General features: G+C 33.8%; 4 protein-coding genes and 2 pseudogenes across 4 annotated transcripts; 3 read left to right on the forward strand and 3 right to left on the reverse strand.

Moving 5' to 3' along the window:
* Window positions 1–391: 391 nt before the first annotated feature.
* On the forward strand, window positions 392–2515 carry LOC143585366 (zinc finger CCCH domain-containing protein 31-like). The gene is made up of 3 exons (XM_077067172.1): window positions 392–473; window positions 643–703; window positions 1616–2515. Exons 1-3 carry the CDS (start codon window positions 392–394, stop codon window positions 2385–2387), a joined length of 915 nt encoding a protein of 304 aa, XP_076923287.1. The 3' UTR covers window positions 2388–2515.
* A 257-nt stretch (window positions 2516–2772) lies between these two features.
* LOC143585375 (nucleolar complex-associated protein 2-like) lies at window positions 2773–11678 on the reverse strand (annotated as a pseudogene).
* Window positions 11679–14640: 2962 nt separating this feature from the next.
* LOC143585376 (uncharacterized) lies at window positions 14641–15782 on the forward strand. The gene is made up of 2 exons (XM_077067175.1): window positions 14641–15067; window positions 15169–15782. Exons 1-2 carry the CDS (start codon window positions 14641–14643, stop codon window positions 15780–15782), a joined length of 1041 nt encoding a protein of 346 aa, XP_076923290.1.
* Window positions 15783–18917: 3135 nt separating this feature from the next.
* Window positions 18918–21735, forward strand: LOC143585367 (metal tolerance protein 4-like). The gene is made up of 7 exons (XM_077067173.1): window positions 18918–19119; window positions 19192–19364; window positions 19991–20189; window positions 20277–20455; window positions 20528–20678; window positions 21354–21484; window positions 21556–21735. The coding sequence occupies exons 1-7, from the start codon at window positions 18918–18920 to the stop codon at window positions 21733–21735; spliced, it is 1215 nt and encodes a 404-aa protein (XP_076923288.1).
* A 1871-nt stretch (window positions 21736–23606) lies between these two features.
* On the reverse strand, window positions 23607–24002 carry LOC143585377 (uncharacterized). The gene has a single exon (XM_077067176.1). The coding sequence runs from the start codon at window positions 24000–24002 to the stop codon at window positions 23607–23609; it is 396 nt and encodes a 131-aa protein (XP_076923291.1).
* Window positions 24003–25544: 1542 nt separating this feature from the next.
* LOC143585368 (dirigent protein 22 pseudogene) lies at window positions 25545–26210 on the reverse strand (annotated as a pseudogene).
* Between the last annotated feature and the right edge of the window lie 1046 nt (window positions 26211–27256).

Consider the following 27256-nt stretch of genomic DNA (forward strand, 5'->3'; position numbering starts at 1 on the left):
TAATTCTTGACTCCGGATGAATCATGGTCTAAGAGATGACACATGGTGTTTTTGCTGTACATGGAGATGTTCAAGAGCAATGTTTTTATCTGTAAACCTGCCATCGGAAATTGTATGCCGATTCTAAAGCATGGCGTGTGAGTCTATCATATCACACAATTGTTGAAGAGTGCGATACCTAACGCATAAGACTTAAAAAAATGTTTTGAGGTCAAACTGCCAAAGTCAAAAATAAGTTAAGGAGGCCCAGTGGGCTATGATTTATTAATAAAGCTTTTGACTTTGACCAATTACAAGTACCATAATCATCGTAGATCCGTTTACATTACACTCGGGTTTCTTCCAACATCTTTCTTCGTTCGTAACCCTAGAAACCAGCCTCTCTGCTTCCATGGACTTGGCCGTCGCTAAAAAACGAGGCCGTCCGGAAACTGCTCTGAACGGCAACCACGGGTTCAAGAAGTCCAAACAAGGTTAACAACATTGCAACTCTTTTCTTCACTCTAGATCTAGGGTTTCAATTTCCCTTAATATTTTTACGATTCTGTTCCGTGTCAATCGAACGAACGAAGTCGAGTTAAGTTAATAATAAGTAATTGTAAAGTTTTAATAATAAAATAATTAATTAATCTGCTGTAACAGACACGGAGTTGTTTCAATCTGGTTTAGGAAGCAAATCGAAGCCTTGCACAAAGTTTTTCAGGTTATAATTCTAACTTACACTAAAATCAAATTATTTATATATTCTAATGTTTTTTAAATTTTAATGGAATCACTATACTACATGATGTTTTGAGAATAAAAGATGTGTCATTTGGACTAATGGATTGGAAATTAAAGTTTTGGTACAGGTAACTCGTCACATAACCGAGATAATAACAAGGAGTACACAACACAACTGAACTATGGTTGTTTAATGAAACTACATTCAACAATTAATTACATGATATTTATTATGCATTATAACTTCAAATTTATATTTTTCTATTATATCGTCTATGGTTGTGAGAGTGGATTCTTTTCCCGCTCTTTTAGCAGACCCGTAAGTTAAATTACATGGTATATTAGATTCATTAAACACTATAAATAATATGTGTTACGTAAGTGTTGATACTGTTTGATGTAGTATATAGGTATATTTGATATTTATAAGCAATTAACCACTTAGTCACTTCTGGTGTGTTCTTTCTGCGAGGTATGTTTTTATGAATTTGTTTTCTTAAACATGCTTTTATAGTTTAAGTTTATTAAACAAGCAAGCCTGCTTGAATCCTAGTGTTTTTTTTTCTTTTACTATTAGTTTCATTTTAATTTGCTGAGAACATTTGTTTATGTGCCAAATTATCTTCTGATTATCAAGAATATGTGTCCTCTTTTGTAATATTCATATCTAGTGATATAGGTTTAACTCTGTATTGCACAAATTCTGCGTAAAAGTAACACAGTAACATGTCATGCATGTCTTCAAGAACAGTTAAAATAAGAATTTGCAAATGCTAGTATTTTAACATTTTAAGTTATTCGGACGAGTATCTGGTGTTAATACAAAACTGTTTATTTATTTATTTATTTTGACACAACCTTTTCTCTTCTTTTTTGTGTATTTGGTATGCAGTACTTCTGGCTGTCCATATGGTGAGGGATGCCATTTCTCGCATTATGTGCCCGGAGGGATCAAAGCCGTCAACCAAATGGCAGGTGGCAACCCATCGTTACCTCCAACCATCAGAAACCCAGTACTCCCACCGTCATTCCCAGATGGGTCGTCACCGCCAGCTGTCAAAAACCGCCTGTGCAACAAATACAACACTGCTGAAGGATGTCGGTATGGTGACAAGTGTAACTATGCACATGGAGAATGGGAGTTAGGAAAACCAACAGCCCCGTCTCACTTTGAAGACCCACGTGCCATGGGACCTCCACCTGGTAACAGATTTGGCAGTGGTGCCGCCAGGATGGATTTTAATCCGGCGGCTAACAATGCAGCTGCTGCCGGCTTTGGCGCCTCTGCCACTGCCAAGATCAGTGTTGATGGTACTCTTGCTGGACCAATCATTGGTAAAAACGGAGTCAACTCTAAACAAATTTGTCGGTTGACCGGAGTAAAACTTTCCATAAGAGACCATGAGTCAGACCCAAGCCTTAAAAACATTGAGCTCGAGGGCACGTTTGACCAGATCAAACAAGCGAGTCAGATGGTTCGTGAGCTTATAGGTAACATAAGGTCAGCCTCGGGACCAGTTGGACCACAAAAGAACTTTGGTTCGGCCCCGCGTGCCAACTTTAAGACCAGAATTTGTGATAACTTTGCGAAGGGGTCGTGTACTTTTGGTGAAAAGTGTCATTTTGCACACGGTGCAGAAGAGTTGCGCACATCCTATGTTTGATGTTTTGACCTTTTGGCTGTTGATTTGTTTAGAACATGAGCTTGTGTTTGCATTGTGCCAAAATGTTTTGAATTTGTGATGTTGAGGATGGATATTAGACAGTAGTGACTTTTTAAGGTGCTTGCCTAGGGTTTATCTTCCTTTTTCCAGTTTTAGTTTGATTTTTGTTATTGTGGCATGCTTCTTGTGTTCTAGTATTGTGCCACGAATGAAGCATACCCGAGTTTAGAGATATTTGAAAATATATCAAGTTTGCTACAGAGAAATATCTTCTTGGAAAATGAACTTAAATCAAAACTTAATCAGTACCCATTAACTATGAAATGAAGAAACAACAAAATAATCATTTGATTTATAACAATCAACAAAATATCACTATCCTTTGTTAGTTGGCCTTGTTCTTTTTCCTAGACTTGTTCTTTGCATGAAAGTTTCTTTTCTGCTCTGGCTTCTGCTTTCCTTGTTTCACAGGTGCGGGTTTCTTCACTTCAGCACCCTCTGTTTCGTTCAGATCTTCATCATCACTCATTGATTCCTCTTCATCTGAACTTAAAACAAAATCCTCTGACAACATCCTCGTCACCAACATCCTCTTCGAGATTCTTCGCCCTGTAATTCAACCACCACATCGGATAATAATAGGTTGGAGAAACAAGAAAACGAGTTTTTACCAAGAATGGTGATTTTATAAGGGTCAGCATGGATATGCAGGTGCAAAATTTTCTTACGACACAAATAATCATCATCATCGTACTCAGTATATCCCACAAATAGCAAAGCTATGGTAGGGTCTGAGGAGGGTAAGATGTAGACAACCTTACCTCTACCCCGTAAGAATAGAGAGGCTGCTTCCGGTGAGACTCCCGACTCGATAGTAGTTTTGCATCAAGCCTTGAACTAAGGCACATAACACTCAACCATCGGGACACCGGCCGATTGGTGCATGTACCCTTGTCTTTCGACTATCAACACCACCACATGATGCCTGATTAACCTTCCGCCACTTTTAACGTTATTTTCACGAGATTAGTAAAATAACGTCAAAATTAGTGCAATTTCACTTTTGCCCATCCGAGGGTTCACACATATATACCTTATATGCGCGGACCGCAAGCAGGCCGGTTCTTACGACACAAACCTAACACGAAATTCAGGCGCCTGGCTCTGGTTTAAATGGGTTTGGGTCGAACCTGTGAACAAATTTAGCTAAGCGGGTCCACAGGTTCGTGGGTTGATCCGTTACCCATTTATTTATTTTACTAGCATAGCTTAAACTTAACTATGGTTGGAAAAACTATATCATAACAATAATAACCCATTACTATTTTACTAGCATTTTATGCGATTGAACACAATTTGGATGATGCTCTATCCATTTCCTCTTTAATATAATCCCATTTTGACCCGCTAGAGATATAACATAACCAAATCAACTCGTTTGTATATTAACGGGTCAAAAATCAAAATAACCACCTCTAGAATAATGCAATAAAAGAAAGAAACCGAGAGATTGAGAAAAACCGTACTTGTGGTCCCCACTCGCTAACCATGAAGAGCTAAAGGCAGCAGCACCATCCACATCCATGTCTACATGCAGATCATCATTATCATCGTCACGGTTTGATCTCCTTTTACCAAAGATTGATGTTTTTTCACCCACAATTACACTGTAAACAAATACACCCAATCTTTAGCAAAACCCAAATTTTAGTTTCTAGCGTATCATCAGCATCTAAAACAACTCTCGAAAATGTGATTTCTTGAAAATCTATAGCAACAGCCAAATGTGAAATCTTGCAAACAAGTCGAAGAAAAATGTAGCCTAACATAGAAATGTGATTAAATTTAAAATTTTCCGAAAACATAAACGTGACGAGTATACAAACCTGGACTCAACCAATGAGGGATTTCTTTGTTGTGCTTTTTCACGCAGTGTGGCAGCATATTTAGATAGAGGACTCAAACCCTTCTTTTTCTCATCCTGTTACATGACACCGAAATCGTTTTGACCCATTAGATTGTTATAACAAAAAAAATTTAATATAATTGTTTAATATAGTTGTTCAAGTCATGATTAATAATTAAATTATAGCTATAAAACTAACAGTCAACAAAAAAATGCTTGCAAGCTAACCCTCATTTTATTCATAAAAAATCAACCATAGCATGCTCGCACTTAAAATCATGTACCCGAACACAGCCTGTTTAACTCATTAATCTAAGCGTGTCAAACAAATTGGTGTGCTTGGCTGATGACAACCAAGTTATAAATGTGAAATCAAAAAAGTAGGTTGTAAAAAAGGAATAAACTGGCCATAAAAGAGTTAGACCAGTTAGTAGATCGACATGCTTAACTAAACATGCTAGCAGGTCGACCTGTTTAACTAAACGGGTTAATCAGCTAAACCCAAACAAGACCCGTTAAATTAAGTAACTAAACACACACCTCCATAAATGATGATGCAGCAGGATCATTTGGTAAAAATGAAACCGACATTCATTTTTTGTTAGTGAACTCAGCGTTAGCCTCAATAGCATGTCATAAAACAACCAATACATTAAATCTTTAATCCACCAATATCAAGAAAAACCACCAGATGAACAATGTGGACCCACCTCACGAATTAATTGTCTCATGTCGCGACGAAATCTCTCAACTTTTATAGATTTGCAGAAATTACGCAAACGGACAAGGGGAGCAAAAGAAAACTCAAAGAACGCAGGCGAATAACTCCATTGTGATAAATGTTCAGTAAGTACTTCAACAACAAAAAAAACACATGCTTCTTGAAAAGATCGTGTCTTTATAGTCGCCTTGCTGACCTGCAAGTTCAAATCCAATTAAAAAAGATAAATGAGATTATTCATATAGTTAAAGCGGACGATATCAACCCTTTTCTTATGAAGCAACTTTTTTTTTTATCCCTAATGGGTCAAATAAATATATTTACAGGAGGCAACATTGCCCCATTTCCGACACGAACCGAAAATAATCAGGTTTTGGGTTGGCATATACACGCCGTTTAGATAAACAAGTTGTGTTCAGATTGACCTGTTTAGATAAATGTGTCGTTCTCAAATTGACTTAGTTTACCCGTTTTGTCAAACAGGCCGACCCACTGTAACACCCCGGCTTAAAGCGGAAACGCCCGAGTGTGACGTACAGATTTGTGACATTCGTCAATTTTTCGATTAGTATTTGTATTTGTAAACCCGACCCATTGGGTCGCTTGGTTAATTTGTCATGATTATTAATAAGTGTCCCGACATTTAATGCTCAAGTTCGTTTATTGCTACGTTCAAATTATTTATGAAGTTCCAAGCCTTATCGACAATCTAGTTAAACGCGTAAATTATCCAAAAACAAAAACAATATAATTTAATTATAAAGTTTAGGGTTATAAGTGAAAAAAAAAAACTTTAAAACTTATATTAACTAAAAGAGTTTTAATTCCCATTTAAAAGGTTTATTAAACTTTAGGGGTCAAAGCGTAAATATTATTTAAATTATAATAATATAAAATAAACAAACCCAACCCCCGTCCCCTCTCCCCCACGATTTTCCGGCGGGCCTCCGGGCGCCGGAGGTGGCCGCCACCCCTTAAAACTTTTTTTTAAAACCAAATAATTATATAAAACTGTTTTTCCATCAATATGAAACGATATCCAACCAATTAATTTCGTTTACTCACCGCGGATTGACCCGTAATCGTCGCCGGAATTTACGGGATTCGCCATTAATGGATTTAATGCGTACACGCTCCTGTTCATAGTATAAATAGAACCCAAACCTTCGTCACAACTCGCTCACACTTCTCAACCCCCCCTCTAACAGACAGATTTGTCTGTAATTGGGAGATTTCTATACTTTATTTTCCGGTAACTGGGTTTCGGTCAAAACAAAACAATATAAGGTAATTGTTATTTACTTTTGATTAGTTTTGATCCAACAAACAAAAACCCTAAACTTATTTGAGCAAACATGGAACAGAATCATCAATTGCAAAATCTAGGTTCTTCTTGAAGAAGAAGAACCTGAAATACTATTTATATATGATTATTCTTATACCTAAAATGAATATAATCCATAGATTAACTGGTTAAACATGTTTACTCTTGACACACAGACTCGGGTTCGAAACCCGGGTCACGCACATTCTTTTTAAAACCGGATTTCCTTGTTATTATTATTCTCAATATCCATTTAAAACTGTACCAAGACCCGGGTCAATCCCTTAGTTTTTTTTTAAACATTTTTTTTCAGTTTATTAATAATAAATAAATCATTTTAATCAATTATAAATCAAAATAAATTTATAAAAACCTTTTTAAATTAAATAAAAATTATGTAAATTAAATATAAATTATAACTCACCATTTCACACTTAAAACCAAGTTTTCTCGTTTTCGTAAACCGTAACTAAAAATAGTTTGTTAATCGTAAAGTAAACTTTAATTTACTAAAAATCGTTCCGTTAACGCAATAATTATAATTATGACTTATAAACAATAGTTCAGGTATATCGAACGTTTAAACTTCATTTTCCCGCCGTTAGAATACTTTAATCATGTTAATAACCGATTTTCCGTTAAGACTTAAATAATAATATTATAATCAAAGAATAGAAAATAATATAAAATGTTCATTACAAGTTTTACAATAAATACAATCTCGTAAGGTTATAGATTGAGTCTTGTTTCTATCTATTTTAGTTGGTATTGATCACATGCTTCGGCTTTCGTGACGTATTCAGTTGTTGCATTCTTCAACGCTTACAAGCCTCTTTTATTACCTTAATCATAAGGTGAGTTTTCACAACCCCTTTTTAAATGTTTTAATGTTTTGGGGTAGCATATGTATCCATTATAAAATTCAAGTATTATTACTTTGATTACTTACAAACTACAATTCAATCATGGATTTGTGTGCTTATTTGTTTAATTGATATACGTGGAATTCAAGTGGTTGCCTCATTAAGTATGATCATACTCCCTCTTTGCACTCAGGTCCATTTGTATCGAGTGGAAAAGGGACCTCATATCCAAGTACGTTGGTAGCCCCAACCAAAAGGACCTCTTTACGCTCAGGTCCATTGCATCGAGCGTAAAGAACCCTTATGTGCTTTTCACAAGTTTTCATGGAATTGTATGGTTTTTATGTAGTATTTAAACCGTGGAAATCTCACCAGCTATATTTATAGCTGACCATATTTTATACATATGTTACAGGTACCGTGATTAGAGGATGAAGGACTAGAAGACGCTTAGAATACCTATGTTATTTAATAAACGAGACATTTGCTATGAATATTGTTGATCTTTGATTTAAACTTGTATTGTTTACTTGATTGAACTTGTGTACTTGGCTATTTAATGAATTAATGTTATTATGGGCACTTAATAGTGCCACGTGTGTTTGAGCAATCTGTACGTTACACTCGGGCGTTTCCGCTTTAAGTCGGGGTGTTACAGGATTGTTCAAACACACGTGACACTATTGCGTGGCAATAATAACATTATTCATTTAAGCATCAAATAACACAATGTTTGAAGGTAACAATACAAATAAAAAAAATACAATAAAATACGAAAATTTTGTTTATTAAATAACCTAAATATTCTAAGTGTCCTCTCGTCTTCAGCCTCTAACAATAGTACCTGTAACATATATATAAAATACGGTCAACTAACTTAATAGTTGGTGAGTTTCCCGCAAGTTTGAATAAATACATAAAAACCTTGCAATTCCATGAAACTTGTGATAATTAAACTATTTTGCATGCAATGTCCTTTCCAGTTGGCAACAGACAACATACTTGGATCGGGGGTCCCTTTTCCACTCATAACAAAATGGTCCTGAGTGCAAAGGGGGGCGTATGATCATACTTATTGAGGCAACCACTTGCTGAACACATAATCAAGTAAGCACATATAACACACAAGTCCACGATATGAATTGCAGTTTAATAGTTGAGTATAAAATCGATTTTTGCGTTTAATAGGATATATATGCTACCCCCAAAAGTAAAAGCGTTAAAAGGGGGTGTGAGGAACTCACCTTTAAGATTGAGGCGAAAGGGATATGAGTAACTTGAAAGCGTTGAAAATGACCACAACCGAACACGTCACGTAAGCTGAAGCAAGCAATCCGCGCTAACTAAATTGAGTAAAAACAGGACTTAATCGATAATCGTACGGGTTTTATTATTGTGTATCTAGAAGGGTGTTACTTTATATTACTTTTATATTTTTGATTATTTTATTACTATTTAAGCTTCAACGAAAGATCGGTTATTAATACGAGTTAAGCACTTTAATGGTGAGAAAACGAAGTTTATATGTTCGAAAAGCTTGAACTATTGTTTATAAGTTATATTTATATTTATTGTGTTGACGAAACAATTTTTAGAAGTTTAAAGTTTAATTTACTTTTATTAAGCGATTTTTAATTACGGTTTACGAAAACGGGAAACTTGGTTTTTAAATGTAAAATAGTGAGGTTTATTTTATAATTAATTTACATAATTTTTATATTGTTTAAAATTTTTTTTTTATAAATTTTTTTTGATTTTTAAATGATTAAAAGTGGTTTAATGGGTATTAACAAAACTGAAAATTTAAGTAAAAAGAATGTGTCTGACCCGGGTTTCCCGTTTATGAAAATTTAAACTGAAAATTTAACCCGGGTCTTGGTGTTATAAGTTTTATGATTTAACCAGTTGAGCTAGGCAAGGACATACGTTTTAGGTTTGGTTTTAATTATATTTATAGACTAATTAGTTTAATCAATAATATTTATAATAATTATTATATGACAGTTTAAATAAAAAGAAGAAGTGTGCGTGACCCGGGTTTCGAATAACATAAGCCAACCAGTTGGTCTAAGGATTTCATTCGTTAAAATATGTAAAAAAAAGTATATATATAGTATTTCAGATTCATCTTCATATGAAGAACATGAACCCTAAATTTTACAATCGATTAATCTGTTCAAGGTTTGGTGAAATTAGTTTAGGGTTTTTAATCATTGATGTTACGACAGTACAAAGCATATAACAATTACCTTAATATGTTTTGTTTTAATAAAAAAAACATAAGCCAAACTGTCAGTTTTTTGTTGGATTCTGTTATATAGGTTCGGTTACGGTTTGGTTATTTTGATTTTGTGCACACCCCTAGAATCAGATGATCAAACATAAAAACAAAAATCTGAGCACCTCCATAACTAACGGTAACAATTAAAATTGCATGAAATCAAATACCGTTCTTTTTGTAGCAAACGCTTCACGTAAAATCATAGCTAATTGGCGTATGGAAACAAACGCATGTTGATATGCAGATGGAAGATCAGCCCTAAAAAGCTCATTGACACCATTTAAAGTATATGTGCTGAAGTTTAGTTGCATTTACAAAATGGCAGTTCAAAATATATATGCTTTGTATATTCCTTTGATACATTCGTTTATACAGTCGGAACCGAGCCGAATGCACATGTTTCTTAAAAATAGTAAAGAGACTGTTGGTAATGCACCTCCTCCTGAACCCCAGAAATGAAGAACCACCTAGAAATAAAATGATAAAGAAAAGGTTAACGAATAATATTTGGAGATGAAAATGGCAGATTGGATAACGGGTCAAAATGAGTAGCTTTCTAACAGTTTTGGACCATTTTCATTCTTTTTTAGCAAACAAGTAACATGTCAATTATGATTTCAAAAAGACAACAATTTACAACAATAATGAGCATCTAATAATAAAACGATTTAAGAAGCTGTATGAATTAAAAACGAACTGTGGTCAACTTTCAATGCGCTTAACCCATATAACGTGTTCACCTTTTAGTTAAATTCTATTAACATTGGCAGTTGAAGATATAAATACGGTTGTAATAACTGAAGTAGAGCCCGACTAGGCTTGAAATCGGCTCGTTTAACGTACTAGAGCTCAGATCGAGCTCTCTGGCACTCTGGCTTGGCTCGTTTATTATTTTTAATTAATTTATACACATTCATAATCATTTTTACAATGTAAAAAGAATTTAAACACATATAAAACGTAAAGCATACCTTTATATACTTCCTTAGAAGACTTGGAAAAGAGGCAAGAAACAAAGCCGAAAACTGTAAGCGTCTTAACGTAAACGCGATCACATCTGTGTCGGTCATTTTATTCAAAACAAGAAGCGCATTACCAAGATACAGCTTCACTAAATGATTGTGATTTTTCCAGGCTCCCGTTAATGGAAGCTTCAAGAGTGTTCTAAGGATTCCATCCATTTCACTTAATACAAACAACAAGATTTTGTTGAATACCGGAAACGACATGGACGTCAACCTTGACTCGTGGTCGTCATCACTCCTAAAAGCGCCCTCATAATGTTACGAATTGCACCAATTCTACGCTCTTCGCAAATTGATTTGCACCATGAGTCGACCATTTCACTTGCTATTGTTTTTATTTCTTCTTTTTTTGACACACGGACACTGAGATCCTTTGGATCTTTTTCTTCATCTTCATCTTCTTGTGGGTCCTCGTCATCCATGTCGGTTTCAACATCTTCCTACACATGATCATATGCGAATACAAAAAGGGTAAATAAAATAAACAAACAATGATACTTTAAAAATCCATATGCTTAGCTTACCTCATCATCATCGTCATCGTAGTCTGCAAAATCCAAAAGCTCTTTGTCATATTCTTCCAAGAACTTATAAAACTCTGGATCCTGTAAGAACAAAAATGTAAGATTCATATATTCAATCAGCATTATACAACAACAACAACCTCTAAACTAACAATTTTCTTTTCAACAGATTATTAAAACCATTTATCACATTTAATTCAAATGTCATGTTACTAAATCATTCAACATTGTTGTTCTACAAAAGGGTTTCTGCTAAAAGTGATTAAAAACACTTGTTGATGAAATTGCTCAAAGAGTTAAGCTTTTTGGGTCAGTCTTGCTATTAGGGTTTAGGGTTTAAGCCAGCAAATAAAACCCTAAATGGTGCTCAAAGAATTGAGCTTTTGGGGTTAATCTTGCAATTAAGTGCCAATAGATTAAACTCACCTTTTTTGCAAGCCTTTGTAACTGACTCTTATGCTCTTTAGCATTTTCCACAGACTTTACAGATGAGTCCTCTTCATCTTTTTGCAAACGTTTCTTTGGTTTTTTTTTATCTAAAATAATTTGCATGAAATAAGAATAAAATATCAGTATTACTGATGTTCTTTTGCAGCAGAAAACAAAGAATTAGAAGAAAGAATTAAACCTTTATTCTTGGAACCCATGTTGTTGCTGAGGTTTTAATGTTTTATTATGCCTTCTCTTATTTTGGGTAGTTACAGTGTTTGGGGTTTCATTTGGACTAGGGAGTTTGGGGCCTTGGGCCACTACCTTGTTGGGCTCGTGAGAGCCCACTTTGGTAATACCAAGGTGTAAATTCTAATCGGTTAACTGAACTGAGACCGGTTATTACCGGTACAGTAGAAACTAGTGTGCAACAGTATTAACCGTCCTAGGAACCAGCTAACCAGAATCGCTTGATTTCAATAGATTAATAAGGTTAACCGGTTACATAGATTAGGGATTTTACACTCAAAAACCGGTTATTGATTTTCGTTTGATTAATGTCCGGTTACTGTTAGTAACCAATATGTCAAAAAATGGTTAAATGGTATTTGCACCTTTATACATCTACCTTTACCTATACTAATAAACAAAAATAATAATGATGATGTGTCCCAACCTCATTCATTCTAAACTTCAACCTCCCTACTATTTTTGAATCTCTACTCTCCTTAATCTATGTTATTCATGGGCATGTGTTAAATTTGTATGACCCATTAGTTGTAACTCATATAAAAAAAAATTTAATGTAATTTAAATCACAATAACTTTTACTAACCCGCTATATCTAATTTACTATTAGATAGAGAAAGTTTGACCATGATTTAAAAAAAACATATAAAATATTGAATATCTATAATAAGTTTAAAAAACAAATTAGTTAAATAATGATCTACGATATCGTATAATGTTTATTGACTTATGTCTATAATAGATATTTAATTATGTGCGTACTTTAAATTTCGTTGAAGAAATACTATATTTATAATCTTACAATTTGTAAAACACTATTTAACTTACATTCATATTGATAATAAAAAACATCTTTAATATATTTAGGTACGATTTTATGTCGTATTAAAACATTATTTCAATATTAAGAAAATGCAAAATTTAAATATGTAACATTTGAAGTGTGTGTGATAATATTAAAATTAATCTATAAATTCAAAAGAAAATCCAGAAATTACGGATAATTAAATATCTAAATTTCAACAATTTAACAAATCCTGTGTAATACACGGGTTCAAAAACTACTAAGTAATAAGTTAGTAATCAGTGTTGTTTGGGCAAAAAAAATATACATAGTGAGTGAATATCTTTAACGTGCGTGTCTCGTACTTTTGTTACACATGGTTAGATAGAATTTTAATGCACACTATATTGATAAAAAAAAAAACTAGTTTATATGAAAGATAATAAATTTAAACATTTCTTACATGCTTCCAGCACATACCAATATCGCTGTAGTTACTAATATATTTGTGGCTTGTTAAAAAAATTGTGGTGTTGAAATAACTGGTATTTGTGTTGATTTGAAAAAAGAAGTCCCAATGATGGATTTGTTAGTGACAAGTTGTTTCACCTTAAATATGATGCTCATAATTTTCATTATTCTTTTCAAAATGGGTTGGACCGTTGTAACAAGTTAACGTTGTTGTGGAATGTGGATAAAGTTGGATAATACGTGAAAGAAAAGGTGTAGTTGATGTTGAAGCTTGTAAAAGAAAAGGTTGGTGCAATGCAGGTGCATTATGTGTTTTGTCATCATGGTTTGGGTGACTTTAATTTTAAAAGTTGTCCATCAATATACGCTGAATGGCTAATGGTCTATACAATTTGTGATTTTCTTTTCTTATGAAACAAATCTAAATTGTTCCGTAACTCTTTCTCACTTTATCCTACTTCAAGCTTATTTTTTTCTAGCATATTTGAAGTTAGATGTGTGTGTAAAATACATTTTTTCATTGCTAAACTTAAAAAATATTATAATAAAGCGGTATGTAAGCGGGTGTGCTTTAATTAGTTTAAAGGTTATAACAGGTCGATTAACCGTTAATTTGAGTATAACTAAAAATACATCAAAAACAATATATTTTGACATTATTTAAGCTTGAAAGTTTGGATAATCTATTGCTTTGGAAAATTGTTTGTTGGTTTAAAGGTGAATGATTGAATTTGATTTGAATTTGGCCCAAGTTATATTATATGCTCTCATATGACTCTAATTTTTATATTTATAAGTTTAATTTTGTTTAAAATATATATGTGTTACTCAGAGAGTTCTGTTATTGCGGTGACATAACGACTCAAGTGGCAGTGAGCGGTATGGTTTTTCGGGGGAACGTCCAAGCCAAACTCTGACGCCAGCGTAAGTCCGGTTAAGACAACATAGTATAACCAGAATGAAGCATCAAGTCTCTTCAAATTTGAAAGATGCGATAGCCTAAATACTAGAAAGTCACTCTTATTAAAAGAAAGTTGATTTCAATGGTGTACTCATATACATTCATCATAGAATGCAACTCATCAACCGATTTAGATAAATAAATATTCAAATCGCATAAGAATATATGAGTTTAATTAAACTTATCTCATAATAATTTTCAAACAAAGAAACATATAAATCATGTCTGAAAAGTAAAATATTATTTAATTATTAACTCTATTTAAAACCCGTTTAAAAATTTAAAATTAAAATGAAAAGTAACTCGATGTGAGACCGGCACAAGTAATCCTTCTTAACCGCCTCATCAGATCTAAAACATCACGCATAAACAGCCTGTTATCCCATCTCAACCGTTCGTCTAAAACATCATCGCCACCGTCCATCTCATTCTTCACCTCCTATAAATACCCACAGAAACAACAAATTGCCTTTGCTTCTTTTACAAATCTCAAAAACCAGACCAAAAAATTAAATCCAAAATCCCACAAATTCATTAATTCAAACACAAAATCAATTCAAAAATCAGTTCAATTTGTTAATCTGAACGTTTGGATCATACAATTACCTGTAATTGATCTTCGTTTTGGCTAGATTTAGGATTTAGGGTTTGGTTATTCAATTTGTATTGCATCCTAGGGTTTTGAGTTGTCGATTATATCATAATCATAATCGAGATGCTGAATCATTCGCAGCTGATGCCGGTAGTGAGTCAATCACAGCAGGTAATGAATAATATGAATAATAATATCAATAATCAATACTCTCAGATGATGATGCACCAGCTGAATAACAATCATTCTCACATGATTACGAATCAACTGCAGTCACAGCAAGCTTACTGGATGCTGCCACCGCCACGTGTGTTTGAATCAAATTCACGAAACAATAATAACAATAATAATCGGAAGGCGGCGAGTAGAGGAATTAGAGGAATTGATATAAGGAATAATAACAACTGGAAGGATGTAGCTGCACTTAAGGACTTACAACAACAGAATACAGTTAAACCGAAACGATACATCTCAAAGAAGCGGTTTAATAATGGCGGCAAATTCGCTCCGAGGAACACGACGTCGTTTTTAATTCGAGCGAAAAAAGCAGGCGGAATCGCGTCGCTGGTGTCTCCATGTCCGGTCACGCCTGCGGTGCTTAACACGCCTGTGTTCTCTCCATCCAGGGAGGTTTTAGTTGATATGGCGAAGGAGGAATGGGCGTCGATGGTTATGGCTCGATGAATGGTTTAATTAGGGTTCGATCGCCTGATAATGACGAGAAGAGCGATGTGGAGGATTGTTCTGAGGTAGAGCGGAGATTGGATCATGATTTAAGTAGATTTGAGATGATTAGCATTAGTTCTAACTATGGCGGTTCGGATAATACTAATAATAATAATAATAGTAATGGTTGTTTGTTGGAGAACAGAGTGGATGATCAGGATACTCATATAGCTCAGCTGGAAGAGAAGAATTTAATGTTGAAGAATCAGTTGTTGTCAATGGAAAAGGAGTTTGGTAAGTTGAGAACGCGATTGCAGTGTTTGGAGATGCGGAATCTTGGGTCGAAGGCTGCGAAGAATGATTCCGAGAATGAAGAAAGTAGTGAGCTTTTGGAGGAGAATAAGAGCAGTGTTGATAATAAAGATTGTGACAATGGTGAAATTGGTTTTCAGGGACGTGTGAATGTTCATATGGAAGATGGTATGCGGAAAATCGAAGCTAATAAGAATGAAGATGATGATTATGTAAATGGGATGGCTGCAAATGTGGATAGTTGTGAATCAGTGAGCAATGTGGATTCTGGGAAAGAAAAAGAATGAACAGCAACAGGTTAGGCTTTAAGATCTTGATTTTATGTTTTTTTTTTGCTTTCTTTTGAACTTGCAAATTGTGTAAATCTGATGTTTTTAGATAATATTTGGTATTCTTTTATGGATAATTTGATATTTGGATTGTTTTACATTTTGTTTGTTTTTCCTTGAAGCATTTGATGTGCCCTTGGGATTGCTTGGGTTCATGTTTATACATCCTTGTGACATGGTATGAAATAAGTATGGGATAAGTAAAAGCCACTTATAAATTGTTTAAATTGAATAAAATGAGTGACAGTAAGGAAATTAACCATGATAAAAACAATATTACTATTACTAATATATATAAAAGAGAAGTTTGGCGACGCTGGACTATGATTGGTTTATTTGGCAAGATTCTATTTGACCAAGTTTTGTTTTATTTATTTTTTTTTGGTTTGTCTTTTGTTTTAAACTTTGATAATTATATTCTGTTCTAAACTTTGATAATTATATTTCTAATTATCTTTGTTATGTTTGTTTTTTATTAGTTTAGTTCCAATACCAATATACCGTAACGGATGTGATAAAAACTGACATACTTTGCGTAGACTTAGCGCATTTTGTTTTAGTTATAGTACCGTAACGAAACTGACCGAATGACAATTCTTTTTTTTTTAGTCCGGTTTTATAACGAACGTGAAAAACCCAACCAAATTTGCATAGACTCACTGCCAGGGACCAACAACGCTCGGGTTTTACCAACGCTCGAGTTTCACCTACCAACGCTATCCCAATGTTCCATCTCAATTTTTATAACTTTTTTTTGTTTTAGTTTTTGTACAATAACACATGTAACAGAAACTGACCGAATTCACGTCAACTTACCGCCTCAACACTTAGCACCGGTAATGCTTGTGTCTTACCAACGTTCGGATTTACCAACCTGCGCCAGGTTAAAAACTTGTTGACAATATTGAAAGTTGAATGGTATTGTAATTAGAAGAGTAAAAAGAAGCTAAAGACCATTAAATTGCTCAAGAATCATCCAAAACTGTTTAGAAACTTAACTTGATTATTATTTATTGATTTATGAAAGTTGGATGGTATTGTAATTAGAAGAGTAAAAAGAAGCTAAAGACCTTAAATTGCTCAAGAGTCATCCAAAACTGTTTAGAAACTTAACTTGATTATTATTATTATTATTATTATTATTATTTATTGATTTTTTATAATTACCTCTTGCTGCAATTAAAACTTCTTAATTTTGATATGTATAGAGCGTTTTTTTTATATGAAAATTGAATGATACTATAACTAGAAAAAAGTTAAAAGCCAGAGTGAATTTAACAAAACAATAAGAAAATTATTTTCTACTATTGTGTCAAATATTTTCATCATGTTTGGTTATTTTCGTCCATGTTACGCTTGGGCTAGAAAGGAGAGGTCAAGATCAATTTTGGTCAGTTTGCAAGAGGTTTTGTCAATTCAAATAATCTGCCAGCGACTCAAACGAATAGTACTCAGTCTGAGTGACTTGGGCCACAAGTAAGTAATTTGGCTGACAAGTAAGATAGCGAAGGTTGGGAGTACAATATAAGGTGGCTAAGGTTCCACAAGTGGGTGGCAGTTACTTGGAGTCCAAGCAAGTTGGTCACGGGTCTCTGCTTCTAACAATTTGAGTTATAGTTTAATAAGTTTTTGTTAGTCTTTATAAAGCGATTATGGGTCTCAATTCTAGTCAAATTTTTTAAGTTATATTTTCTTTATTATAATAATAATGATTTTGTTGATTATGGTCTTGATGTGATATCAGAGACTTGACAAAGAGCAGGTTCATAAACCGAAGAACTCGATCAAGAATCCGTTTAAGACCTAGATCAAGAAACCAAAAGCTGATCAAGACTTGATTACTGAACTAAAATAAAATAAATAATAATGTGTATGCTAGGCGTTCTTTGCATAGTTTAAAATGATTTTTTTTAAGTTTATATTCAGAAACCAAGTCCATTTATTGCTCTTTGGTTAACATTTGAGTTCCCTTCCTTTTAAATCAACTTCATATCACAAGTTTAATAAACTGAAGCACGATAGTAAATTTATTTGAAAGACGCGTGGTAAGAAAACAACACATATAGCGGGTGGTGTTGGTTGTATGCAATAGCATTCACAATGAAATCTACCTTGTAATTTAACTAAAATGCATAATTATCTCTAAAAGTTGTTCACTTTTTTAAAATATTATATTTCCAATTCCCTATTCCATAATCGGTTAAATAATATTTTTTTCACTCACAACCATATCCCACTCACAACCACGGGATATGAAATAAATAATGAATCCTCAAATACGCAGTTCACTTTAATTTCCCAATAATTTAAGATACAAGGTAAGAAGATGGAGACTCAAATGTAGTGAAAATAAACAAATCTAACATTTTCTCTATAATTTAAGTATTTTCGTCTATACATTTGTCTTGATGGTAATAAAATTGATCAAATCGTTGTTTACCATTCCCACCTCACTCACTATCCATCTTTAAATGAGTTTTTGTTGTTATTGTTGTCATTGACACTTGGAAATCCGTGATCGAGTATAATGCTAAAAAAATAAAGATGTTAGCTTTTCAACCCTTGTATCATTGGTTCGCAGACTGTTTTTTTTTTTTTTTTTAATTCATGTTTGATGAGATTATTTTAGGCAAGAGTTTATTATGTGCCTATGTATCCTTTAGATAGAATTTCGGTTATGGTCTATGTGGGGTTTTTTTTAAACCACATTTATTTATATAATTTCAGAGTTAATTTATTTTAAAATTTTTATTAAGTTTCCTACAAATCATTTTCAACAAAAACTCTAGTATTTCGTTTATTCAAAATTTATATTTTTCTTCAATAACTTCGTCTTTTCATGAATATCAAATATTACAGTTAATAATAATAATAACACATAAAACAAGCTAAAATCATGAGGTGCAAAGGTCAACTACCTCCTTTGGGTTGGCAGGTTTACAAAATGGCATGAATTGAATCACTGTCCTTCTCTTCTCATAAAAAAAACCTTAACATAAACTATAGAATCTAACTACACTGTTATATTATTGTCATCATTAAGTACTCTATAAACATCTTAGTGCTCTCAGAGCTATATTATATAGAGGGAAGATGGATGACGTAAAAGAGGCACTTTTATCTCCATCAACACCCGGAGGCGGTCGCCGCGGACGGCGGTTGAGTCGAGGGTACTCGGTGAACTCACTCAGAACCGAGTTCTTGACTCGGTTACCCGATAAAGTCCGTTCTGCTGTTGATATTGAGTCGTCATCTTTCGCGTTATCGTCCAAGTCATCACCTTTATTAACTCAAGGTTTTGATCATGAACATATCATTACTGTTTGATTATTTATATTTATTTATTTGTTTGTTTGTTTGTTTATAGGTGAAAAGGATTATTATGAAAAACAATTTGCAACATTGAAGTCATTTGAGGAGGTTGATGCTATAGTATCATCTAATCATGGAGTTGATGTGGAAGATATGGATGAACATATTCAACAAGAAAGAGCTATGAAGATCTCTAATTATGCCAACATTTTGTTACTGGCATTTAAGGTAATTTTTCATTGCTAGTTTGAATCATACGGACGTCGGCCAAAACACGTTAGCGGTATTTGAGGTCGAACATTCCTTATGTGACTCCTACAAGAGAGATGTTGGGCTATAAGGAATGTATGCCCCAAATATCATCAACATGCATTGGATGCATTCTATTCGAATTTATATTATGTATGGCTTTAGATCCGATTCCAAATTAAAATAATATCTCTTTTTGTTAATTCATATTGAATCAACTCGGATTTGAATCGAATTTAATTTCAAATTTAGTCCAAATGCAAATGTAGGTATCAATGAAAGTTTTCACTTGGTAACAAAAATAAATCCGTGAGCTCCTCATGATCAAGTCGGACAATATTAGTTGGTATAAGATGCCGAATGTTACACCCCATGACCCAATATTTTTTCTGTTGACAGGTCGATGTAGGATTTACCAAACATGTCACAAGTTTGCTTGATATTTTAGGTTAAATTACACATGATAATAAGTGTTTTTTTCTTGCTACAATTTTATATTCAAACATTCTGGATTTACAGTGTAAAACACAAAAAAGTATTTAATTATAGTGTGCTAATAATTGCACCACATAACTGTTTATGTCAAATGTCGACCGCATAAACAGATCTTTGCTACAATAGAGACCGGATCCATTGCGATAGCTGCATCCACGCTGGACTCACTACTTGATCTAATGGCTGGTGGCATCCTTTGGTTCACTCACCTTTCTATGCAAAGCATCAACTTATACAAGTACCCTATTGGCAAACTCAGGGTGCAGCCTGTGGGAATAATTATCTTTGCTGCCATTATGGCCACACTTGGTATGCTACACTTGGTTTTTACTTTTTATGATCTTCATAAAAATTTAAGTAAAATAATAAAGTAAGTTGAATCTTGAATTCTTTTAGGCTTTCAGGTTTTGATTGAGGCCGTAGAGCAACTAGTTGAAAACAAACCCGCAGAGAAGATGTCATCTCTTCAGCTGTTATGGTTATACATAATTATGTTGACTGCAACGATACTCAAACTTGTGTTATGGTTATACTGCAGAAGTTCAGGAAATGAGATTGTACGTGCCTATGCGAAGGTTAGTTTTTACTGACATTGAAATTGTCTAGAATTTTGTGATTTTTAAGTTTTAAATGTGCATTGGTAACAGGATCATTACTTTGATGTGGTAACAAATGTAGTTGGGTTAGTTGCTGCTGTTCTTGGTGATAAATTCTACTGGTGGATCGACCCGGTTGGAGCTATTATTCTTGCGGTTTACACAATTGTAAACTGGTCGGGGACGGTTTTGGAAAATGCAGGTAGATAATGCAGGATCATAACAATTTTTACTTTTTTTCCTACATTTATTAAGAGGTTGCATACATCAAATACACATTTTTTTATTTTACCCATTTGAGATAAAAATGCAACCCAGATTGGCCTGTTCTTAAGTAACATGTTGGGACATTTTATTCGATTATTTTTCTCATAAATAATTGATATGATAGGGATGTGCAGTGTGCATGGGTCGGTTTTGGGCTCAAATTAAACTAAAAAACCGAAAATTTGGTTTTTGAGTTTTTGAAATGGTTTCAGTTTTTCAGTATGGGTTCGGTTCGGTTTCGGTTTTACCATTTAAGGTTGAATTTTTTGGCTAAAAAAACTTGGCTTAAATACTGAATTTGGTCTAAATCTTTTTAACAGTTAATGATTAATGGTTAGTTGGTTACTATAAAATATTTGGGTCACACTACTTGTTAAATTCTTATAAGTTTCTTAAGTCTTAACCTTTCAAATTAAAAAGAAAAATCTATAAATTCGGTTCGGTTTTAATAACATGCAAGCAAAATCAAAACCGAACAGAAAGTTTACATAAAAGTAAACTGTAGGCTTTCGTTTGGGTTTGGTTATTTTGATCAAGGATATGTCTTTTCTATGTCATGCACACCATTGTGATATGATATGATATAATATGAAATTCTATGATTGCACAGTTTCATTAGTAGGACAGTCAGCACCCCCTGAAGTCCTGCAAAAGCTGACGTATCTTGTTACAAGACATCCTAAAGCGAAGCGAGTTGACACGATTCGCGCATACACATTTGGAGTTCTGTACTTTGTGGAGGTTAGTGGTTGTGGTCTCTTTGTTGCTCATGGTGGTTAGTCAAAGTTAATTCCTTATATTTCTTGAACCAGGTTGATATTGAACTGCCTGAAGAACTTTCACTAAAAGAAGCCCATGATATCGGAGAAACGCTGCAAATTAAGATTGAAAAACTTGCAGAGGTTGAACGTGCATTTGTTCATCTAGACTTTGAATGTGGTCACAAGCCAGAGCATTCGGTTCTAACCAGGCTTCCTAATAGCGACCCGTGAGGTGATCATCTGATGGCTGGTTCATCATTCATGAGCCAAATGTGTGTATTATGTTTGTGATATCAGTTTTTGATTTAAAATTATGTTTGTTGGGCTCTTGTCTTGCCAAAAGGAGTCAATAAGTCAACCACAAGATACATTTAAATCTCATTTGTAAGTTAAAAATGGTCTTTTTGTTCATGAATGAGTCGACATGCTTAAAAACGTGTCTAACTGGGTTAGACACAAATAAAAACTTTAAATAATTTGTTAAATGAGTTAACAAGTCGACATGACACGTTTAATACCCGATTATCAAACCGATATAGATTTATAGTTTTACAAATAATTAAATATAGTTAAATTATCTCTCCTAACTTGCTAACGCAAGAGCCAGAATAGGAGTAACATTTACCATTTCAAAAAAAAAAAAGCAGTTAACATAAATAGTTAAGGATTTAATGAATTTTAACTTTTTAATTTTATCGTGTTTGTTATATACTTCTATTATTAATTGCCTTAGTGAGTTGTGTTGATAACTGTAATCATTTACTTATATTAAATCGTGCTAAATGTGTGGCATATGTCTTTCATATTAATCGTGCTAAGCATGTCATGTCGTGCAACCCATTTATTCATAAACATATAAATCAAAAGGGAAAATTCCCAAAATAAGCATTTATGAAAACAAAATTCTACTTTTAAGTATCATTTGCAAAAAATTCCAAAATTAGGTATTATAAACTAGTCGTGACGAGTAGTTTGTAGAAACCAATTCGATCTTGCCACATGTCCTTAAACTAACCGTAACGAGCACGTTCACTAATCAATTCCTCGTCACAACTAAATAAGTTTCATGTCTCGTAATCAACGCCCATGAGTAATTCATAAGTTCTTAGTCGCGAAGAGTAGATTATAAGGTTAAACTAGTCGCGACGAGTTAACTACTAATAAACTACTCATGTAGGGAATGTAAACCAGGTAAACTAGTCGTCGCGACTAAAAGATTTATAAATAACTCGTGGGCGTTGATTACGAGACATGAAACTTATTTAGTCGTGACGAGTAATTGATTAGTGAACGTGCTCGTTACGGTTAGTTTAAGGACACATTGACAACTTTTAATTGGTTCTACAAACTACTCGTCACGACTAGTTTATAATACATATTTTTGGAATTTTTTACTAATGATACCTAAAATAAGAACTATATTTTCATAAATACTTATTTTTGGAATTTTCCCTAAATCAAAATCGAGCCACAAGTATAGTTGCGCTTTATGTGATAGTTGCGCTTTATGTGAGAGTAATGAGGAATCGCTCGAGCACTTGTTAACCGGGTGTTTCATTTCTATGGCCGTTTGGAATGCGATTGGTTCATGGTGCAACATCCCTAGATCTTTTGTTTTTCATGTCAATGATTTGATGGAAGTGCATAAGGTTTGTGGTGCGTCGGGGAATAAGAGATTGATTATTCATGGAATTGTCATCATTACTTGTTGGAGGATTTGGCGGGCTAGGAATGAAAAGATTTTTTCGGGCAAGAACACTAAGGTGGCAGAAATGGTTGCGGATATAAAATCTTTGGGTTTTCTTTGGTACAAAAATAGATCTAAGATAGGGGTAGTGGATTGGAAAAGTTGGTGTTTATTTGATGTAACGTGATTGTTGGTTTTGGTTTTTGGATTTCAGCGTCTTTCTCCGTCTTGGTGATAGTCGTTGGTTATGTTTGTTTTTAATGAAAGTCAATTTTCAAAAAAAAAAAAATATATCAATAACATCATTAGTAATTAAAAATGATCCGATTCACTATTCTAAAATTAACACAAACAAAATCACTTAAATAAAAACCATAACATCCCAAATCAAGAAACGATTTACACCAATAATAACTCATCTTCTCGCTAAAGGATTAAACCAACGTTCATGAAAAGAAGACTGATGAGACACCATATAAAGAAGGAAAACAAGCACAATGGCCACACCCCATGGAGACCCTCCGGCTCGGTGAAACGAATCTTTCTCAGGCAATGGAACCAACAATGGCAGCCACGGTCTATCACCACTAGAAAGCCAGTGCACAATAACCAAAAGCACCACAGGGGTGATCATGAGGAGGATCTTCACATTGTGCATGAAACTCTCAACCTTTGACTCGTAGTTTACGTACCAAGTGACACACATGAGGATGAAAACAACACATAAGAAGATGAAGAAATGAATCGGGATCGAAAGCTGTCGGATATACTTATAGTATGATATGTTATTGTTGTCGTAGTACCTAGCCATGTTTTTTGAGGAAGAATTAACTTTGGTTTATGAAATAAGAGATGAAGAGCTTGTGTTTTATAGATCAAAAATGAATATCGTGTATTTATAGAACGAAATATTGATATAAGAAAAATGGATTTTTTTTAAAACAAAATATATTTTTATATATGTGGCTTTGCTTGACATTGGGAAAGTTGACGCTTTATTTTTGGTTAAAGGGATTCCGAATATCAACTCAGAGTGTTATAGGCGTTTCGAGGTTTTGAGATTCTTTAATTTTGGATTGGCGAATCAAAGGTGCCACGTAACACCGACCATGGGACAAGAACCTTGGAGAATGAGAGAACATGAATAAATTGTAATATACTTTGTGGGTGATCTTTTGGCTTAAGGAAAACAAGTGGACACATAAACTAGGTTGATAATAGTATTTGCGAGACTTCATGAATACAAGACTTTTATTCCAAAGGTCGTATAAGAATAAAGTATGTTGATAATATTATACATCTCAGTTACAAGGGCCGGATACGCAGTCTATTAAACATATAAAAGTCTTGGTTAGAGTTTCAAGTCGACCTAAGCTTAATGAATTTATAGTAGGGTATGTAACATGTGGTTTTGGTGGTCTAAGTTTTAAATTTTAATCTAATAATGCCTTAGGCCACCGGGTGTGGACACGGTAGATAGTGCTGCATAAACAACGCCCACCTTTTGTACCGTCCAAATTTCATCTTTTAAAGGTGTGACTATGTCAAAGTTATGGCAAAAAAATAAAAACTTATGCAAGAAGCTTTGTTTTTTTTTACATGGAATGATTCTCGGATCTCAAAAATGTCTTGACTTTTTTAAGATCATACGCAGTGGGACGCTTCCCATCTCATAAAACCCCCAAAGCATCGGAAACACGGTCCCCGGGGCACTATTGGGGGGAGGGGGAAGTCGATTGTTTGTTGGTTTATTTGTTTTTTTTATTAAAATATAACAATAAAATAATAATAAGGTAATTATTTGAAGGAGATCTATCAATTACACTCATTTTAGTCAAAAAGCCCCTTATATTGGCGTGACGCCGCACGACGTAAAACACCCCCATAGAGGCTTCATCCACTACACATGGTCTAATACTTTACATTTCCTCTTTAATATGAGCATGCAATTAATATATTGATCTCACATGAGCGTTTCCTCTTACAAAAACACTGGGATCTAAGTTCATAAGACGATCGTCCGCAAGATTTCTTTTAAAGTTTGCTTTAAATATTATTTTAATATAATTATTTTTACTTTATTTTGTTGTTTTTTTAAAATACACAATTTTATAAAATTTCAAATATATCATTGGACGTGTTTAACTATACCTAGACGTTACTCAAAGTCAAGTTTGGTCAAATTTATATTTAAATATAATAAACACGGTTTAAAGTTTAACATGTTGAATGGGCCAATAGCATTCGCTTCTAATAATACTTCTTATTAGACTACTCATAAACCGTAGATGGCATATCATTCCACATTGATTATCATTACATTAACATTCTCTCATGTTGAACTATTGCAACTATGTAAAAATGACACTTTTATTGTAGCCTCTTTATTCTCTTTTTTAAAATAATATCAACACAACACTTTCAATAATGTAAAACATAAACATTGTACCTAACAATAGCATCTCGTGTTTGTGTGTTCAATGTATGAGTGGTCGCATGAATATACCCTCTAGCAAACCTAAACAGCCCGGTACCTCCGATCACCGGCATTTCTCTCGTCTTCTGAAACACCGGATTCCGCCCCATCACCGTCAGCGTACTCCCACTATACCTACCGGTCGTAAACACAAAATTCATAATCATTAAAGACGCGTATTCCTCTTGTGAAACCAGCGCGTAAAAACCTTGAGCATGTCCTAATATCTTTGAACCATTTTCAGGCCTAGCGATCAGCGGGTCATCAAACATGTTAATAATGCCAAACCCCGTGGTGTACGTTACGTTAGTAGGCGGCGGGTTGACAATGTTAATGGAGGTCGGGTTTAATCCGCTTTGGGTGTCATGCCAGTAGAACTGAAAGTGGCTGAGTTTGGTTGATCCGAGCTTAAACGGTTTGCTTTTGACGGGTTTCCGCCAGAAGGTTGTGGTGGCATGAACCGTAAGGGACATGGAGGTGAGAAGAGAAAGAGTAAAGATTGAACATAAGTTGGCCATGTTTGTGTGGAAGCCAAAGGTTTGGTTTGATTTATAAGAAGGGTTTCATGGACCAAACACTTGCCTGTCTTTGCATGTTTATTATGAAACTAGTAAGCACATTCATTTAATTGGAGTGACATCAACTTTAATCATATGTTTAATAAACTAACATAGTTTTGATAGATTTGATGGAGAGTAGATGTGATCATGTGAAATGTCTTTTATCTTTTATCTTTATAATATTAGGATATGAATCACTCGTTTTGAATCTTAAAATCCAATCAACAATCATCTACGACAAATAGTTCAATCGATGCCACCATCACCACTCTAGCGTTGTTGATGCGGTCAAGCTAGTCATTCAAGAAACTCAACTAACCTAGATTAAATAGAGTATCGTATCTACGGCAAGTATGTGGTTGGTATTACATATTTCTTTGGGTTGCGAAAACTGAAAAGTAAAACATAAAAGATTTAATTGGTTAATTGGAGTTCAACTAATGTAACCTGGATTGCACTAGAGGTCTAGAGACTAAAACTAAGAAAGACGGACAAACAATACACAAAAACTCAAGAAAACTAAAAAGCTGATCAAATTCAGGTTTTGGTAACACTAATACACTATATATAGTTTGATTTAGTTACTATAGCGGTAAGCTACATAGACATAACTTCGTTTAACATATGAATGACGGATAAGTGATGGATGCTTCAATTATACAACATATCCTTTAATGATATTAAACTAAATAACTAACGATGTAAGATGGGTCATAATAATTTAGATCAAACTAATAGCATAAACGATGCAATGGCGCGTTCAAAATAGTTTGTCTATTAATCTATATCTATACTATATAATAAATAAAACTTTTCTTCTGGCATATGTCAATCTTTTATGCATTTTACTATTTCTTTCCGCCTCTCTCCTATTAATTATACATTAATTATACATACTTTTTAAAGTTTTAATAATATATTTTTTGTTTAATGATTTATTTGATTGTGTTTACAAAACGTATTTTATATTTTAAAAAAACGTTGTTTCTTTATAAAACATTTTATAAATGAACATTTTCATTATTTAAC

Source organism: Bidens hawaiensis, unplaced genomic scaffold (assembly GCF_021521415.1).
Source record: "Bidens hawaiensis isolate Kalapana, Puna unplaced genomic scaffold, B.hawaiensis_p1.1 tig00033830_1, whole genome shotgun sequence".
NCBI classification, from domain to species: Eukaryota; Viridiplantae; Streptophyta; class Magnoliopsida; order Asterales; family Asteraceae; genus Bidens; species Bidens hawaiensis.